Genomic DNA, 18114 nt, shown 5'->3' with positions numbered 1-18114 from the left:
TGAAGCAGACACCGTTACGGACGAGCTGAACCAACCGGTTCAGCACAAACTCTGATAGCTCAGGTTTCCAAACCATGGCTCGTTTGCTTGCAATCAGACAGTCGGTGTGAGATTTCACAGTAGGCGCAGACAGATCAGGGGAGCCCAAAGGTATGATGGCCTACATGAGAAACACTAGCAGATCAAAGAACTAGCAATACCACATGGACATCCTTAAGCACTAGCAGATCAATGAACTACCACTAGCAGATTAATGAATAGCGAGATAAGTAAGAGCGGCCTTACAGTCAAAGGAGCCACACGCAACACCGAGATCGGGGAAGCAGGGGACCCTGGCGAAGATGCAGGCAGCATCACCGTCCCAGTGGATGAGTTAACGACGAGAACTGTCCCCGTCGTAGAGTCAGATGGAACCTGGAAAACCTCCACAACCTCAACCGACGACGAAGGAATGTCCTGCAATGGATTCGTTCAGACCCCGCTTGTGTACCCAAAAGATCTAGATCTAAGGATAGGGTTTGCAGAAGCTTAGCACAACTGAAGTCATCGACGCAGAGGAAGAAGACGACCATCCGCGACCAGTAGACGCCGCAAGAGCCGTCGTCGTCGCTGCAAGGCTCGCCGACCGTGCGGGTGAGGTAGAGCCGACCATATCGCTAGATCGGAAATGATGGATGAGCTCGAAACGGGGGGAATTGAGATTTTGATTTGCCGAGAGCCACCCCTATATATGGTGGTGAAAAAAAACTTGTTCCTGCACCTCTGCCCCCTCTGCCCCTCTCCAAGTTGGAACCCCGCCCGCATTTCTCCCTTTCCAAAATCCCCACCCCACCCGCACTGCACCTATCTCCACGGATTCCTCCGCGATCGAGCTCCCTCCCCAATTCCCCTTGCCCTAGCTCCGTCCTCAGTTCCTCACCACCGCCCCAAGCCCTCCCCAATCAGATCCGCAGGCCGCCCGGACTGACGCTGCGGACTCCCGCGTCGAGGCGCGCGCGCGCGGGCGCCCTCCCGCGCCGAGGTCACCGGCCACTCTCGCGCGCTCCCGGTATTGTTCCTATCCGCTGCGCGCGCTCTCTTGTTGCACTTTATCGCTTGCCGCTCTACTCTCCGGTTCCCGCGCGCGCGCGAGGTTCCCAGCTGGACGCTAGCTAAAGTTCCAGAGGATGGGATTAGGGCGCTGCTGCGAATTGGCCAGGAATTATATTGCACAAACATTAGGGGGTAAAAGAGGAAAGAGCTTAAGCAGACGCATTAAACCACAAAGTTCTTCATTCCATTTACGGTTTAATTAGCCTAACTTTCCTTATATAATAACATTAGATCATCAAGGTTGTGTATGTAACACATGTTTCCTCGCGGAAAGTCTTCCTGCTTAAATTTCCTTTTCCAGTCCCCCTTTTCGATTCTCATCCAAAAGGCAGGCGACTGAAGCAAGCCGTCTAATCTCCAGTGAACTTTATTTCAGCTTGTTCTGTGACTCTCAATGTCCTCAACCAGGAAAGTGAGAAATGTAAACAAGCGCTACGCCAAAATCAATGAAGACTGGAACGATAAGGATGCTGCCGCAGTTGTACATAAAAGTAAAGTGCGGGTAAGCATCTGCACTCTACTGCGGTTTATACGATCGCATAGTTGATCATTGATCATAGAAACATTTATTTGCAGAAGAAAAAGTTGTCTGACCTTGGTTCTCAGTGGAGCAAAGATGAGCTGGAGCACTTCTATGGAGCTTATAGAAAATATGGAAAAGATTGGAAGAAGGTTTGTTTGATCTCTGCCTTCTTATTGTGGTCGGTGTGGGATTACTTTTATTTAACAGTTGGGAATTTGTTCTTTAGGTAACCGCATACTACACCAACATGATTACCCGAGAAATTTATTTATTTTATCAAGCAGCAGTATTATCACTTGAAAATAACAAACATGCTTGTAACCTACCTCTTAGGAGGATTGTAAATCAAACTCTACCGAAGACCTGAATTTCTATTACTGATTGTTCATCTCAACTTGCAGGTGGCTGCTGCCGTCCATGATAGAACATCTGATATGGTGGAGGCTCTTTACAACATGAATAGGGTAAATCCCAGCCTTCCTTTGTGTTCGGTGGGTCGGTGGCTGTTCTGGACTGTCTGCACTTTATTACCTATCACACACCACCTTGTTTTAACTTTCAATCCTGACTAGGAAAAATGTGTGGCATGAATTTGTTGTTGTGATGTTGTTTCTTATAGCTTAGTGGGCTGATTTTAGCAAAGCAATACTTGAGTTTTTCATAGCATAAGATCCCAGGGCTGGCCATAGTATCAGTCAATAATCGTTGTGATATATACCGAGATCTTGGATTCCATCCATTTGGTTCTAGCCTTATTTCCTGCTATGCCCATATGTATGCATGATAGGCTGGTTAAATAGATTGTATAAGTTGCACAATTCATTTTGCATGTATTTGTCTTCCTTTTGCTATTTTTTTACGGTTATTCTGATAAATTGATCAAGCTCTGTTGTATGTCCAGGCATATTTATCTCTTGCAGAGGGAACTGCTACTGCTGCAGGGTTGATAGCGATGATGACCGATCACTATAATATTCTGGTAAAGTTAAACTTGAATGCCTATAATATTCAAGGTTCTGTAGTTCTTACCACGGATACCTGAAAATGTTGTGAAAGTTGAACAGGGATTCCATAAAGTACTATATTAAATGTTAGTTGATTCTTGATATATGTGAAAACTATATCAAGTACAGATTCCGAGAACAAGAACTATTTGTTGCATCTAGTAATATAATAGTATGAAATGCTTAGGAGGTGCAACTATTAAGATTGTAATAGTCATTTGTGTTGACTATATTAAGCTATTAAATGATTTTCAGGCTGACATCTCCATTACTTGTCCATCATTTATTGCAACATTCTTGAAGAGTTACTTCAACATCATCAAATGAAATGAATTTCTCCCTTGTAAGATTACAACACATGTGTTCTTGTGAAGTAGCAGAATGGTTGACCTAGCCCTTATGGTGGCATATGTGCAACCTTGGGTCACAGTTAGTCTGTCAGCGCACTATGCCATTTATTGCGTTTACCAAGAATGTTTGTAATTAAGGACATACGCTCTGAACTGTAGGATGGAAGTAACAGTGATCGCGAGAGTAACGATTCACTGAAAACTTCTAGAAAGCCACAGAAGCGTGGGCGTGCAAAGCTTCAATCTGTGTCGAAGGCATCTGATACACGCTACCCTGATCTATTGCAATCCCAGCCCACTTCATCGAGCTATGGATGCCTTTCTTCGTTGAAGAAGAAACGTTCAGGAGGTAATTTTAACATCAAAGTCTAAATGTGTTAGAAGAAATAGAAAACTCATACATGTCCTTTTCTTTTTTTAATCTTTAGTAGTAGATTTTCTAATTTGAGTCTAATAAAGTTTTATCTAAAAACGAAAACTAGGGGTGTGTGTATTTCGACTCAATCCAAGGGTCAGTCTTCCTGCTCCGAGACAGTGAGCACTTTGGTTCAGAGGTTTGGAGCAGAAAAAATGACGCGAGGGGAAATCAGTGCATTGGAATATAGGTACGGACCTATTTTAGTCGGCTACACACCTGTCTGCAGAGCAGCAAGCGAGGAGGGGTAAATATTAACTAGTTTCTTTTTTTTTTATACAAATAGCAAGCAATCAGGAGATAATACAAAATCAGTAACCTATTCCTTCAGGCGAAAGTTCATTTTCTCCCCTTCCTTTCAATCCATCCTTTTCAATTGCAAAGTCAAAATCCAGAAATAATCAAGAGAGATAAACTGTGGTCTGCTTCCTTTGCACGGCTTAGTGACGATAGAGGAGCGAAGGGCTCCGGCCTCCGGCCTCCGGCAATGCCCTCACCGGGGGCAGATCTCGCGGCCGCAAGTGAGAAACGGGAGCTGAGTGGAACACTGGTGGGCAGGCTGTGCTGGAGAGAAGATACAGAAGGGCGGGGCTGGTAACCAGCGCCCCCGCCTGCTGATAAACTTGCTTGAGTTCTGCAGCACTTGATCTTGCTCTCCCTCGCCTAAAGGGAATGGAGCATTACATTAGATACAGTGGATTAAGTGTAGCAGACATTTTGGCCTGAAGGTTTGATCCATGCAATGTCATATGAGATTTGGTTCGTTCGATCAGGTGCGGTTTCTGAACACGAACCATGCCCACCCCTAAGGGCATCTACAATGCAAGGTGCTTACAAAAAATAGACCCGGTTTTTTCTTAAGCACAGTGCCTATTTCTATAGGACAGATGCTTAATTAGGGGGACTTCTTTTTAGCTTCCTGAGCAGCTTCGAGGCCGTAGACAGCCGAAACCAAAAAGAAGTGTCCAGCTTCTCGTGAGCTTATTTCCACCGAGAAACGGTCGTGCAGTGCAAATCGAGAAGCTGCCTCGGAGGTGTTTCCCGAGCTTCTGAGACTTAAACCGAATCGACATTCAGAATTGCCCTTATTCTTGAATACAATTACATTGAGACTGCCATCGAAGTCTGATACCTTTTCCCGTGTCTCATGGCCTTGCCCACTCGTGATTCCTCCAGTCTCCACCCACTGGTGGTGCCCACCACCTTCCGTAGACAGTTCAATTTGCATTAAATAGTGCAAAAGTCTACTGACATCTGCTACTAACTCTGACTTCTACATGATTTTAATATAACTCTCGTGCAAAATAATAGACTAAGGGCAATACAGACTTTTAGTGGCTCAGCACATATCATAAGCCCAAATTCCACAAGCCGAAAAGAACAGGAACATCAGTTTCTCTCAGCTTCTGTACACCGGAGTTTTTACCCACCGCAATCCATAAGCCAGATTCTGCATAAGCATAAGCTTAAAAGAAGTGGCCCTTAGGCACCTCTGGTGCAGAAATAGCACACCTCCCTAAGCACCTCGTACATGCCCTAAGGAGAACACAGAACAGTTCACAATTTCATTTACCAAAAGCTTTTAAGTCTAAATTTATTCTCTGTTAGTGTTTTAGTTTTTGTAAACAGTTAACAATCTACAATTCAACTATGAGCACAAAACATTTCACAATCTACAATGAAATTGTGAACTCGTACATGTGTTCCCTTCTTATAATTAAACACGGATACATCTATGTTAAGTTCTTGTTGGCATGTGTTATTATTTTCTACTCTCTAACCAGGACTAACTGCTATTTAATGGTTGAAAATATGACCTCCGAAATTTGCTTCATGGCTGCACAGTATTAAGATCTGGCACTGTGTACTCATAAACAAAATTAGGATTGAGGTCTTGAAAGTTGAAACTTGTCTAGACTTGTTTTTAGGGAACAGGCCACGTGCTGTTGGAAAAAGGACCCCGCGAGTGCCTGTTGCAAGCATGTACCACCGAGATCACAAGATAGCAAAACCAGATGCTACTAATGGTGATGATGAAGGTGCTCATGTAGCAGCTCTAGCTCTAGCAGAGGTCTGTCAAAGAGGAGGCTCACCTCAGGTTTCTCAAACACCTGGAAGATCGAGTGATCATATGTTCCTGTCTCCTATTAAAAGTGCTGACAGAAAAGTAAGAACCCAGGATCTATTTGCTCTTTATCTCTAGTACACTCATGTTGCAAAGTAATTGCATGATCATATCTGTAATTCTGTATGATGTTTGCAGAATGCGGATTCAGAGATGGGAAGCTCAAAGATGCGTGGATTTCAAGTAGAAGCTGATTATCCAGAAGGTAGCTTAGGAAGCAGGGAAGCAGAGACTGGTGACCATCCCAAATATGATTCTTATTTTATGAATAATGAAGGCTCTGCATCTGGCAAGTCTAAGCAAAAATTAAAGAGGCCTCAGAGGAGAAGAAAGAAAGCTGCACACAAAACAGACAATCAATTCGAGGATGACAGAGAGGCTTGCAGTGGCACTGAAGAAGGGTACAGCGCCAGAAAAGCAAAATATGAATTAGAGGTGGACGCATTAGGAAGTAAAGCTTCATGGCCATCTAATAAATCAAGCAAAAGAAGTCGCCAGCTATTTTTTGGTGGTATGTCTGATCTTATCTCTTATTTTTAGAAAGGTAATGGAATTATTGAAAGATGATCACAGCATATTTTCTTTTAGGCTTCTAGCACAGTTGAAACTATCGGTAAGGTGGTTTATTGATTTGAGTCTTATCTTTTATAAAGTTGTACAGTAGTATTTTCTCAACTATTGAATACAATTCATATTATTGAATGAGAATAATAAACCTCTTCTTCGGAGTGTAACACAAACCCTTCTACCTTTTCAATGAAAAGAAACACAAAGGCTTTTTGCGTTTTCTCGATTTTTTTTTATTGAATGAGAATAGTATTCCAGCAAGAAGGACAATGGGCTAAGCTTCTCATATTTACATACAGTACAGTATTTTCTTGATTGTGTGGTGAAACATAAGTAGTGTCCTATGCTGCGGTGGTCAACCATCAGTATTATTTCAGAATATTTGTTGTCTTCCTTGGATTGTTGCATTTGTAAAATAAACTGACAATCTCCCTACCATGGAAAACTCAAACAGAACTATGTAATGATTATTACACTGAAATCGACATTGCTCTACAAACTTCGCAAGGAGGATCTGTTGTTCTTTGTAATACAGTCTGTTCATCTTTGCTTTGCGCCCACATATTATTAATTTTATTGTGTAATGGTTGCTAAGTTGTAAGGATACTTTGTTGGAATTCTTGCTTTCGTATCTATATAGCACAAACCTTTGGTCCTGATTTGCCTAATTGGACTTTGTTTGGCAGATGAAAGCTCAGCTCTCGATGCATTGCATACATTAGCTGATATATCTGTGAATATTCTACAACCTTCTTCCAATGCTGAATCTGGTTAGTCTTATCCCAGACTATGGTGCTAATTCAGAAGTGGCAATATATTTTTACTATTTAATTTCCATGCACCTCATTGTATCCTTTATCATGTAATAGTATTTACTTTTTTAATGATTATTTGGTGCGGTGGTGAAACCATGCAATGGACAGCTTGGCAGTACAGTTTAGTACTTAAGTTATTGCAATCGCTGTACAATGGAGTCAGAGCTGATTATCTGTGGAGCCAATATGTAGTTCTAATCTTTTGTGCAGTCTAATCTTAAAGGAATTCTGCAATCTGCATAAATTCCGGGAAACTCTCATTTGCAACTAGTTGCGCCCGCACCCCGTTTTTTGTTGTGACACTTCCAAGTTTTCAAAAAATGCAAACTAAAATTCTAGACATACATTGTGTTGTGTCTTGTGCATCTATGAAGTTTCATCCAAAAATATGTCAAAATGTGACCTGTGTAAAAAAGAGAAGACGTACGTAAATAGTGTCACGTACTATTTACACATCATTTGTTCTTTTTGTGTAGGCCACATTTTGACATATTTTTGGATGAAATTTCACAGATGCACAAGATACAATAGAATGTATGTCTAAAATTTTAGTTTGCATTTTTTGGAAACTTGAAAATGTCAGAACAAAAATGGGGTGCGCGCGCAACTAGTTGCGTAATATCCCCATACATAAATTCCTATACATACAAGGACCATTTATGTACCCCCACAGCTCCAAGCATGCCTGCACAACTGGTGCTGCGGTGCTGTCTTATGTCTTATGGAAGAAATGGATACAGCAAATGTTTGTATTATTATTATTTTTCCTTATTATAATGCTATTAAGCACCTGCATACATTGTTGACTAGTTTCTAGGCAACCCTGTAGCTGTGCAGATGCCTTCCACCTGTTTTACCTGCAACACACTTAACTTCATTCATCGGCTTCCATTTGCAACCACAAGACTTGTAGATACTGGGCATACTGTTCAATAATAAGTTTACTCACTGAAGTCAATAAATTGTTTAACCAGGTTCACAAAGGTAGATTTTTTGTAAGTTTTAGCAGTCCGACCATCATGTGAAAATCTCAGAAAAGTTTTGGACAAAAGTGGTTTTGCAGAGTTAGGTTTTGACCAATATGCTAAGTTTGTAATGTTTTGTGTTTGATTGTGCTATTGATACTGCCTGTGCTTGTTTTCCAGAATCATCAGCACACATTAAGGATGAAAGCAAAGACAATAAATCTGATGAGAAGCCAAATGAATCTGATGAGAAGCCTAGTGTTCCTGCAGCAGTACCACTTTTTGAGAAAAAAGACAACTCCAGAAAAACGAAGAAGATTAAAAGGCAGTCAGAACTTGTAAACATTGAGATGGTTACTAGGAAAAAAGCTAGACTTACTAAAGATCCACATCATGATGGAGGTGCTATTTCTGAAGTAAAGCAGCAAGATTGTAAATGTGGTGTTAAAACGGAGAAAAAGAAAAGAAAGTATTCCACAGGAAAGGTACCTGCAAAACTGTTACCTGTTGAACATGTGACAAGCCACAATATTGTTAGTTCTGTACGTTGCTTATGATTTGCATATATTTGCTGCTTTATGTTCAGATCTCCAAAGATGAAAAGAATGCACTAAAAGATATTGAGAAGACTGAGGTACGCATTCCACTTATAGTCTTGCCTTTTCTTTTGTTGCTCCTGATAAACAGTTTTCATTTAGTAAGAAGAACAAAATTAAGCTTTCTCTGTTTCTTAATCTCTAAACCTCCATTTGAACAACATACCTTCTCCCACTTAAGAGGAGAAAATACTTTTTTGTTGTATGACCTCCTTGTTTTTAAGCAACTTTCTCCTTCTCTTATCCATGTGATATATAGTTTTTTAAGTCAATGACATATAGCAAATGGGGAGACTACTAAGACATACATTGATCAAAGTAACTCTTATTGCTGTTGCCAAAGTATTCCCTTCCAAACATCCTGCCTTTTTTGTAAATTTTCCCTGGGTGACCTACTACAGTATGTCACTCCCAAACACTCCTTGGCTTTGTGAATTTAAAACTTGAAATGGCCAAGTTGACATTTTTCTTTCCTCCCGTGTTCTTACTTCTTAAATGGCAAAATATAATTTCGCTTGTATATCTGCCTTTGCTAGGTTTCTGCTGAAGAAGGGAATGTAGTTTCTAATAAGGGTAGGCATACTCATGTTAGTCCAGTTTCAAAACAAAACAAGTCTAAAGCACAGGAAAGTTCTCCAGCACATGATGATTTTGGAAAAGAAGCCACGGATAATATGGACACAAGACAAAATGCAATAACTCAGCAATCTGACTCGCCGTCGAAGGCTAGAAGCCGGCGCAAATTAGGCATTTTAAAAGCACTTACTCCAGAGTGTAAGCCTTCTGAGGGTGCTGATGATTCCTGCGATAATGTTACCTACTCAGTGCATAAGGTTCTCGATCTTAAGGTTTGATGTTTTGTCAAGAAACTTTTCTGACCTATTCATCTCATCATTTGCAAGGTATAGATGTTACAACTTATGTTTTCCCTGACCCCTTGCAGGACAAGCTCTCTCACTGCTTATCGTCACGTTTTGTCCGGAGATGGTGCATGTCCGAATGGTTCTATAGTGCAATTGATTACCCATGGTTTGCGAAGAGTGAATTTGTCGAGTACCTGAATCATGTTAAGCTGGGTCATGTGCCAAGGCTGACTCGTGTTGAGTGGGGTGTTATACGGAGGTCTGTCATGTTCAGTTGATTTGTTTGCTTCAGCTTTGTTTGTTTTCTGAGTCTAGTTTTTTGCAGTTCTCTTGGTAAGCCACGTCGATTGTCGAAGCAGTTTTTACATGAGGAGAGAGAGAAGCTTTCTCAGTATCGTGAGTCAGTCAGACAACACTATGCTGAACTCCAGTCTGGTGTTCGAGAAGGTCTACCGACTGATCTTGCTCGACCTTTAGCAGTTGGACAGCGTGTCATAGCCTGTCATCCCAAAACCAGGGAACTTCATGATGGCAGTGTTTTGGCTGTTGACCGTGACCGTTGCCGGGTTCAATTTGATCGGTCGGAGCTGGGTGTTGAGTTTGTGATGGTAAATGATATATATCTAATTTCAATTTTGATTATTTTCGTGGCATGTTTTATTTTATCTCTTATGGTTTAAAACGTTATCTACTGATTGGTTTTGATTTCATGTATTCCACTCTGCAATGCATGCTTTCAGTAAACTGTTTCTCTTCATTTGTCCATGTGGATGGACCAAAATAACTACGAGAGTAACTAATGCTGAACTGAAAACTAAGAGTAATACATTTTTGTTTTGTTTCTGTTCCATGTTTTTCACTTTTCCCATTTTGAGTATGCTTTAACCAATTACACTCATGTCTTTGCTTTAGAGCCTGGCTGGCATCACATTTTCGTGTTGTTATATCTATTTTTTGTTGCTGGGAATCATTAACAGTTGCTTAGTCCAGTCACAAAGAAATGTCGTTTTGTACACTCAGAGTCCGCAGAAAACAATTTTGATTTGCGACCAGAAGTTTCTACTGTTTACTATAATTGTAAAATCTAAAAAATATATATATGATAAGAGTATCTTTGTAAACATTAATCTACTGATATTTTCATATCTTCAATCTAAAAAACATAAAATGTTTAAATTATCTTGACTGCACAAATTCTAGGACAACTCTTGTTTTATTCTGGTGGGATAGCAGTATACATATTGTGTTTTGGCCCATTCTATTCATTTGTTTTATACCCGAGGAAGGGGCATTCCTATGGGAGAATTTTCTATCTGAGTGGCTTAGTGCAAATGTTTCTTCTTTATGTCTGTTCGAATATAATAACAAAACCAATGTAAAGATGAAATATCGCCATGTCAAATAGGTTGCTGTTATTCACCCACAAAAAAGTTGTTGAATGTTAAGGATATCTTTACTTTGCAGGATATTGATTGTATGCCACTACACCCACTGGAAAATTTCCCCGAATCTCTCCGACGGCAAAATATCGTGAATAAATACTACTGCAGCTTCCCAGAAGTAAAATTTGAGGATCGATCTAGAGAGTATGGTGGTAGCGGCGCAGCAAGATTCGTACCAAATGTGAGTTTCGCCGGTGCTGATGCAACTTCCTTTGTACTTTTTAGTCACTCAACAAGTATTTTAATGAAGCAAGCTAAGATGACAGGCGACAGCATATGTAGTGGGAGCTTTATAATATATGTACTCGATGTGGAATAACCTAACTGTTCCCCCTTGTGGAATTTCTTCAACAGGGAGACACATTTGATTCAGTTGCACACGCAAAAAATACTGGAAATGAGGCTACAGTTGCTGCACAACAGGCAATGTATAGCCAGCCATGTACACTGTCACAGCTACAGGATCGAGAAGCAGATATAAGGGCTCTTGCTGACCTATCACGCGCCCTTGATAAAAAGGCAAGTGCAACATGCTTGGGCTTTGTGATTGTGTTTTCTCTAGTGTTCGAAGATGAAAATGGAAACCACCTTTGTTATTAAAAGTTGGAAGTCATAATTGAGGATTGGAATTGGACGAATCCATACGACCATATGAGTCTGTTTTGGTTCCATGTTAGCCTGTGACTGAAGGACTCTAGAATCATCCAAATTCCACTGTGGGGCCAGTGTGCAATAATAATTTATTGGATAAACATGCTAGGGGATTTTTACGCGATCCAAGTGCACAATATGTATGTCTATGAACTATTTAATCTTTTGTAGGAAGCTTTGCTGGTAGAATTGAGGCACATGAATGAAGAGGTGTCTGGAAAGCAGAAGGATGGGGAAACTATTAGAGATTTGGAGCACTTCAGGAAGCAATATGCCATGGTGCTTGTACAGCTAAGAGATTCGAATGATCATGTAATTCCCAGTTCTAGATGTCACTTGCAGTAGTCTTTTTTGTGTGTGGATTTCATGCACTAACAAGATTCAACAATATATTTTCATACTCAGGTTGCTTCGGCCTTGCTTTCTCTGCGGCAACGTAACACATTTCATGGGCATCCCACGCAGTCATATCCTATTCCTAAATGCGTGGAAAACAGTGGTGCTTTTAATAGAACACCAGACACATGTAACCTTTTTGGTTATATTAACCAGGAGTCTGGATCCCAAGTCATGGAAATTATTGAGACTTCGAGGTGCAGAGCTAAGGCGATGGTTGATGTTGCTATTCAGGTTAGATAGTCATACTTATTTATACTTCTATCAGTATCATGTTATGTTATTCAGTCCAGGGGTCCTTGATATTCATGCCTTTATAAACGTTGGATGATCACCATCCGCATCCGATAGTATAGATCAGTCTCACTGCATGGTAATAATTAAAAGCATATATGTTGTCAGAATGCAGGAAGTGATCTCTTTTCAACCAGGTCATGAACCCTATATTGCTCTTTGGACTTCACCACTCACGAGATCATATTAATTAAAAATATTTCGAATTCGTAATCAACAGTAAATATTGAGTTAATAATGAAATGTGTGAAAATTAAAAGTGAATAAGTAGCAAAGAGAACCTACTTTTTTTTTATCAACAATCATTTATGTTCAGTTCAGTGCTTGAGGTAACTAAAGATTCATGGTTGGTTGATAATTCCTGTTCCATTTTTGTAATCTATTTTCTGTAGTCTGCACCCTCAGAATTATGTTTAGTGTTGGATACATGGAGCATTTAGCTTCTAGATTTTCCTTTCATGTCTGAAGCATTGCCTATTTTATTCTGCCCTTGTACATCTGATGTTACTGAAGTATACAACTTTGCTTTGTTATTAATTTACGTGTCTGCTGTTTACCTTTTTCTGTGTAATCAGGCAATGTGCAAAGTAAGTCACGGGGAGAATGCTTTTGCGAAAATAGGGGAAGCACTAGACAATCTGAATATCCGTGGCACCGGATTTGGTTCTAGCATACTAGGCATACAGCGGATACCTCTCGATTCGGGACAGGCAAATTCAGCCTGTCAAGATAACAGCACTTCTGGCCGCTTTGACCCTGCGACAACTAACGTTTCTGGTCCAAGATTGCCCAACGGCCGTGATTCTGAAACTCAGTTCCCTTCAGAGTTGATTTCATCCTGTGTAGCTACCATCCTTATGATACAGGTAAACAAACCATAGAGATGTTGCATATCATTCAGGCGTTATGTGCTGGTGTTCTAATGGGTATTCTTCCTTTGAATGCATCAGAACTGCACGGAGAAGCAGTATCATCCTGCCGAAGTGGCGCACATTCTCGATTCGGCGGTCTCGCGCCTACAACCGTGCAGCTCGCAGAATGTCCCGGTCTTCAGGGAGATCGAGATGTGCATGGGTATCATCAAGAACCAAATGCTGGCGCTGATACCCACTCCTAGTGGCTAGTGCGGCGTGGCTAACATTCTTTCTTGTGGTATACATATGTAGGGGAAGGAAAATTTGACGATGTGTATGTGCTTATGCAGTTGTGTATTCTTAATCTCACAGCCTGTATAAGGTGTAACTTATTAGTTATTGTTATATAGTTCTTGTATTCTATTAGTCTCGATCACTTCTTCATTTGAGGTAATCTTAAAGGAGCTCTAGTGAAGCCTTCGTATATTGATCACTCTGACTATTAGCGTAATTGGCTATCAAGATGGATAATAACACGACTAGACATGGTGGACACGGTGTCCTCTAAACAATGTTCAAGAAATCGTTAATCTTAACTTATCGGTCAGCCTCAAAATGGAGATTAAGCGGATTAATCGGATTAATCGTTTATCGGTCGATTAATCGATTTTATCGGTCGCCCATTTATCGGCTTATTTTTTTGTAAATCCTAATTTTCATCACTAAATTTTTCATAATATGGTATGTAAAAACAATATTGGAGTATTGAGTAGAAGAATTACCTTGATTCTTTGCATTATTTCAATCAATAAAAATAGAAAATTTGAGCTATTGCACAATTCTACAAGACCATAGGATGAAAATATCGACAGCCATACCGAATTTCAGCGAAATTTCATTGACAACCGGCCAAAATATCGGTCACCAGAGTGAAAATCAGACGAAATATCGGCTCCCAAATAGAAAATCGGCCGATATATCGGTGCAGCGATAAATTAGCGGATATGCTAAAATCTTATCGGTTACCACCCGATTCACGATAAATCGGTATGTCGGCCGGTTTTTTAAACACTGCTTCTAAATGAGCAATAATAACTCGCTAAGTTAATCTTTTCAATTACGTGAGATTATGTCCTTGATTTTTAAACTGAAGGCATGAAGCGTTGATTTAAATTAATAAAGTCGTGTGTCTGATAGATACAAGAATGCTGAAAAGCTTACAAGACAACACCCAACTCAAACAACAAAGATAAACCAGAAATGCAGCTTAACCCGATGATGTCCTCCTCGCAACAGTAGTAGCACCACGTAAGCATTGGCATTGAGGGCAGCACACACTGATCACCGACGATGTCAACGAAGGAACATCTTCCTCCTCCATCACCGAAGAGAGTCCCAAACCTCTCGCCCTGGATCGCAGGGCGCCGTACTGTCGGTAGGTGGAGATGTTCAGCCTAGAACAAGGAGAGATAGATTCCAGGAAACCAACCGAGTAGACCATACAGACCACCAGTGCGACGAACAACTTCAACGAGGACACCCAGGAGACGGGAAAGCTTGGGAGCAGCGATAGAACTCAAAGACGCAGTGGAGCCGAGCATCAGCCGCACCGCCAATAGAACCACACCAACCATAGCACCGTTCGCCGCTACACCACCGGTCCCCAGACGGCGCCTGCAAGGAGGGAACGACCCGCATACGCCGCCGCCATCCAATCAATCGGATTTTGGGCTTTCACCCAGGACGGGGGGGTAGGAGGCGAGGGGATGGGACCTCAGTGGCGCCTCACCACGGCGCCTCAAAGGCGTCGCCGCCACTTTGGTCAAAGACCGAGGATTTCTCCCGGCCCCAGCATGCCACACCGCCACAAGCCATCAAACACCGGCACGAAGCCACCCACCATTGAGCCACACCCGGCGTCGCCATGCCGCCCGCACGGACCAGGTTGCCGGTCACCAGCATCCACGAACGCAGCCGGCCGCGCGGACAACGTCCTCTCACCATCCAAGGCCGCCGCCTCGATTCCGGAGCCCCCACCGTGGAAGCCGCCGGATAGATCACCCTCGCCTAAGGCCCAGCTAGGGGCTGGCCATCGGAGGAAGGGGATCCCAGCGTGGAGATCTTCCACCTAGACAACTCGCGGGGGGCCAAGGGCTCAGATCCCCATCGCCCCCTTCACCGGCGTCGCGGGCTTAGCCCAGCGACATATCTAGGGGCGACGAGGAGGGGAGGTGCTGGCGGCGCGGCTGGGGTTTTGCCCTCTCGATCACCTAGAGGGAGCGACCCGAGGAGAGAGAAACGTTTGTGCTGTTTCCAGCCCGCCCAGCTCAAATGCGGATATTCCCGATTATGTCCTTGTTAAGCTATCGGCTGGAAAGAAGTGTCAACACCAACTAGTACTAGTACTAACTACGAACAGAAAGACAGCTACAACTACATGATGGCGCAGGCCGCGTTGGGGTTGTCGTCGGAGAACGCCGACGTGTATTTCACCTCCGTGGATGACGCCCTGCCGAGCGAGCAGCAGTGGGGTCGGCGACGACGTTCCGGACGTACCCGGGCGGCGCCTTCTTGTCGTAGGCGCTGGGCGCGTAGGGGCGCGGCACGACAGTCGTAGGGCACGTACGGCCACGGCTCCACCCGCTTCCCCGTCTTGCGCGCCACCCGCCGCGCGCATCACCTTCGCCGGGTCGTCGGTCGATGTACCCGGCGGTGACGGCCACCTTGCTCTGCTTGGGCACCACCTCGACGCCATGGAGGCCGTGCAGGGCCTTGCGGATCCGGCGCTCGCAGCCCTCGCAGTCAATCCGGACCTTCATCGATCTCCACCGTCGTCAGCTGCGGCCGCTTCTTGATGCGCCGCCGCGCGCGCTGCGTCGCCGCCGGGCACATGTCCGACAGAGCGTCTAGGATGCCCATTTTGTGGTTGATCGCTCTCTCTCTCTCTCTCTGTGTTGGGCAGGATCAAGCGATTGCAAGGTAGCGCTAGCTCTGAAGTAATATAAGGCGCGGGGATGGATGGCGTGTAGACGTCGAAAACGTACGCAAGGTCGCGCTCCTGTATGCGTCGACGCGCTAGCTGGTGATGGTGCGGCCGTCGTGTGCCTCCGATCTAGCCTCGGCGAGTGGCCTTTGGATCTGTGTCTGGCCAACCAGATCTTGCGTTAAGCCTACGGTGAATCTAGTTGGGGCTAGATCATAATGCGTCTTCGGTTGGGGCGCGGTAGTGATTTCTGAGGTGCGGTACTGATTTCTCCTCTGTTTGCTCTGCGTCCTCGCGGTGGCGATCGGATTTTGAATCAGGTTTGAACCTCGGCAAAAGTCGACTGCGTCACCTGCGGGTCTCGTTCCCTTGTTGAAGGCATCCCGATGACGTCCCTACTGTTCGAGACGATGGACTATGTCCTTCCGCCTCAATCTGCTCTCCCTAGGGCCCTCACTTCGTGCTAGCATCTCTGGTAGTGTCTGGTGTAGATCACCCTGTGATCTCTTGCTGGTGTCGCAGCCCTCTCGCAACATCAGCTTGACTAATTTTACACGGTCCTACTACGGTAGCTGAGGTCCTCGCTAGCGCCTTGGGGATCTTTGCTAGGTCGACGTCTGGTCATAGCTGTTGCCGGTATGCCTAACCCAATGGAAGGGCAAAATGTTAGGTCTAGACCTAGCCTGAGCTCCGGGGGTGGTGGTATCGGGTCTATGTGAAAACTTTGCAGGACCTCGTTCTATGTCGATGATGATGACGAGTTCGTGCGCCATTCACCTTCTTGGAGGCGTCGTCGCAAGACTCCCCTCCTTTGGTTCCTCAAGTTTTTCTAGGTTGCGGGCCCGTCGCCGAGTGTTCCCTTGGGCTGCAGTCTTGGCGCGGTGGAGGTTTGTTGGTGCAGAAACGGTCGTGATCGCTCCGGTGCAACATCAGACAAGGCACCCTCATCTTTGATGAAGCCCGCGCTTCGGCTTTGACGTTGTCTCTTGTTGTGGGTTTCGGTGTGCGCTCTGCGCGTTTGTGTGTTGTAACTCTTGGTGTAACTCCTAGCTGGTTGATGGTTTCGTTAATTCAAACCTAGCCTTATTTTGAGCATTCCGTCTAAAAAGAGGAGAGAAGATCATCGAAGCCAACAGGGGGCTCGATCGATCGTCTGGCAAGAAAAAATTGACATGGCGTAACTTTTTATTTATTTTACGCTTTAATGACTCATGCACAACGTTTTTTTATGTCAATTGTTTTTTTTGTGAGTCAATGTGTACGTAGTTATTAGTATACAAAACATAAATTTATGGATGTGACAACGCTAAAATGGTACAAAATAACATTTCTGCACCCTAGGTTTAAATAGTGTTTCTATATTTAATAATACCAATATAATCACACATACATGCATATACCTACATTTCATATATATACATATACGTATATGTATATATAGAGCACAAATCAAACTATCTAGACATTAAATTTGTTATCTTTTATGTGAAGAAATTAAATTTACCAGAAAAATCTTCATAGGTAGTTTTCAAGAATATATTTCCACGCTACATTCAAAATTGTAGTTTACATATATGTTTTATGCTATAGTATTTACAACAATTGACACTATAGTTTCATAATATTTTACATGTATAACTTTTCTAAACTTAATAGAATAATATAATGGTTGATAACACATGTTGAATCAATGAGTTTTAAATAAAAAAGTTTAATATAAACAAGAGATATATAAAGAATATTGTACATCATAACATGATTAGGTGGGCTACATACAAAAGGTAACATCCAACAACAAGCTCATGATTAGGCAATTTTGACTGTTCTCCACCGCTCATAATTTCAACAAGATTATGGCTTTTATCACATAGATTGGAATTGTATGACCTTTAGTTTCAAAGCATAGAAGGAATGGATAAATCTATTTTTTGTACAAAAAGTTGATCTTTCGACATACTTATCTGTATCCCTTTTTACATATATATATGTTGAATGTTTCTACTTGGAAATTTAATAAAGAAATTATAGGAAATGGTTTAAATGCCTTCACAATGTAAGATTCATAAATAAAAAATATGATGCCACAAATTTATAATAAATTTATTTGTGAATTCATGATTTGATCAATAATATGTCCATGCTACAAAACATAACAAAAATTCTATAGTTTTCTAAAACC

At 42.6% G+C, this 18114-nt stretch overlaps 1 protein-coding gene and 1 pseudogene across 3 annotated transcripts; one reads left to right on the top strand and one right to left on the bottom strand.

Annotated features, from left to right (window-relative positions):
• Positions 1–768: 768 nt before the first annotated feature.
• LOC127308810 (protein ALWAYS EARLY 3) lies at positions 769–13491 on the top strand. Of its 3 annotated transcripts, none has more exons than XM_071821408.1 (20): positions 769–1048; positions 1469–1594; positions 1669–1764; positions 2017–2079; positions 2517–2594; positions 3129–3318; positions 5313–5551; positions 5648–6020; positions 6763–6846; positions 8037–8341; positions 8443–8490; positions 8989–9300; positions 9396–9574; positions 9641–9923; positions 10780–10938; positions 11112–11276; positions 11580–11720; positions 11814–12038; positions 12674–12964; positions 13049–13491. In XM_071821408.1, the coding sequence occupies exons 2-20, from the start codon at positions 1487–1489 to the stop codon at positions 13220–13222; spliced, it is 3513 nt and encodes a 1170-aa protein (XP_071677509.1). In that variant the 5' UTR covers positions 769–1048; positions 1469–1486; the 3' UTR covers positions 13223–13491. The 3 variants fall into 3 exon arrangements, with proteins under 3 accessions (XP_071677509.1, XP_071677507.1, XP_071677508.1); XM_071821406.1 differs by having other exon boundaries at positions 5301–5551; XM_071821407.1 differs by lacking the exon at positions 769–1048 and having other exon boundaries at positions 1454–1594; positions 5301–5551.
• A 1894-nt stretch (positions 13492–15385) lies between these two features.
• LOC127310448 (heavy metal-associated isoprenylated plant protein 27-like) lies at positions 15386–15871 on the bottom strand (annotated as a pseudogene).
• Between the last annotated feature and the right edge of the window lie 2243 nt (positions 15872–18114).

Source organism: Lolium perenne, chromosome 6 (genome assembly GCF_019359855.2).
Source record: "Lolium perenne isolate Kyuss_39 chromosome 6, Kyuss_2.0, whole genome shotgun sequence".
Taxonomy (NCBI): Eukaryota; Viridiplantae; Streptophyta; class Magnoliopsida; order Poales; family Poaceae; genus Lolium; species Lolium perenne.
This window is presented reverse-complemented; position numbering and strand designations above follow the sequence as displayed.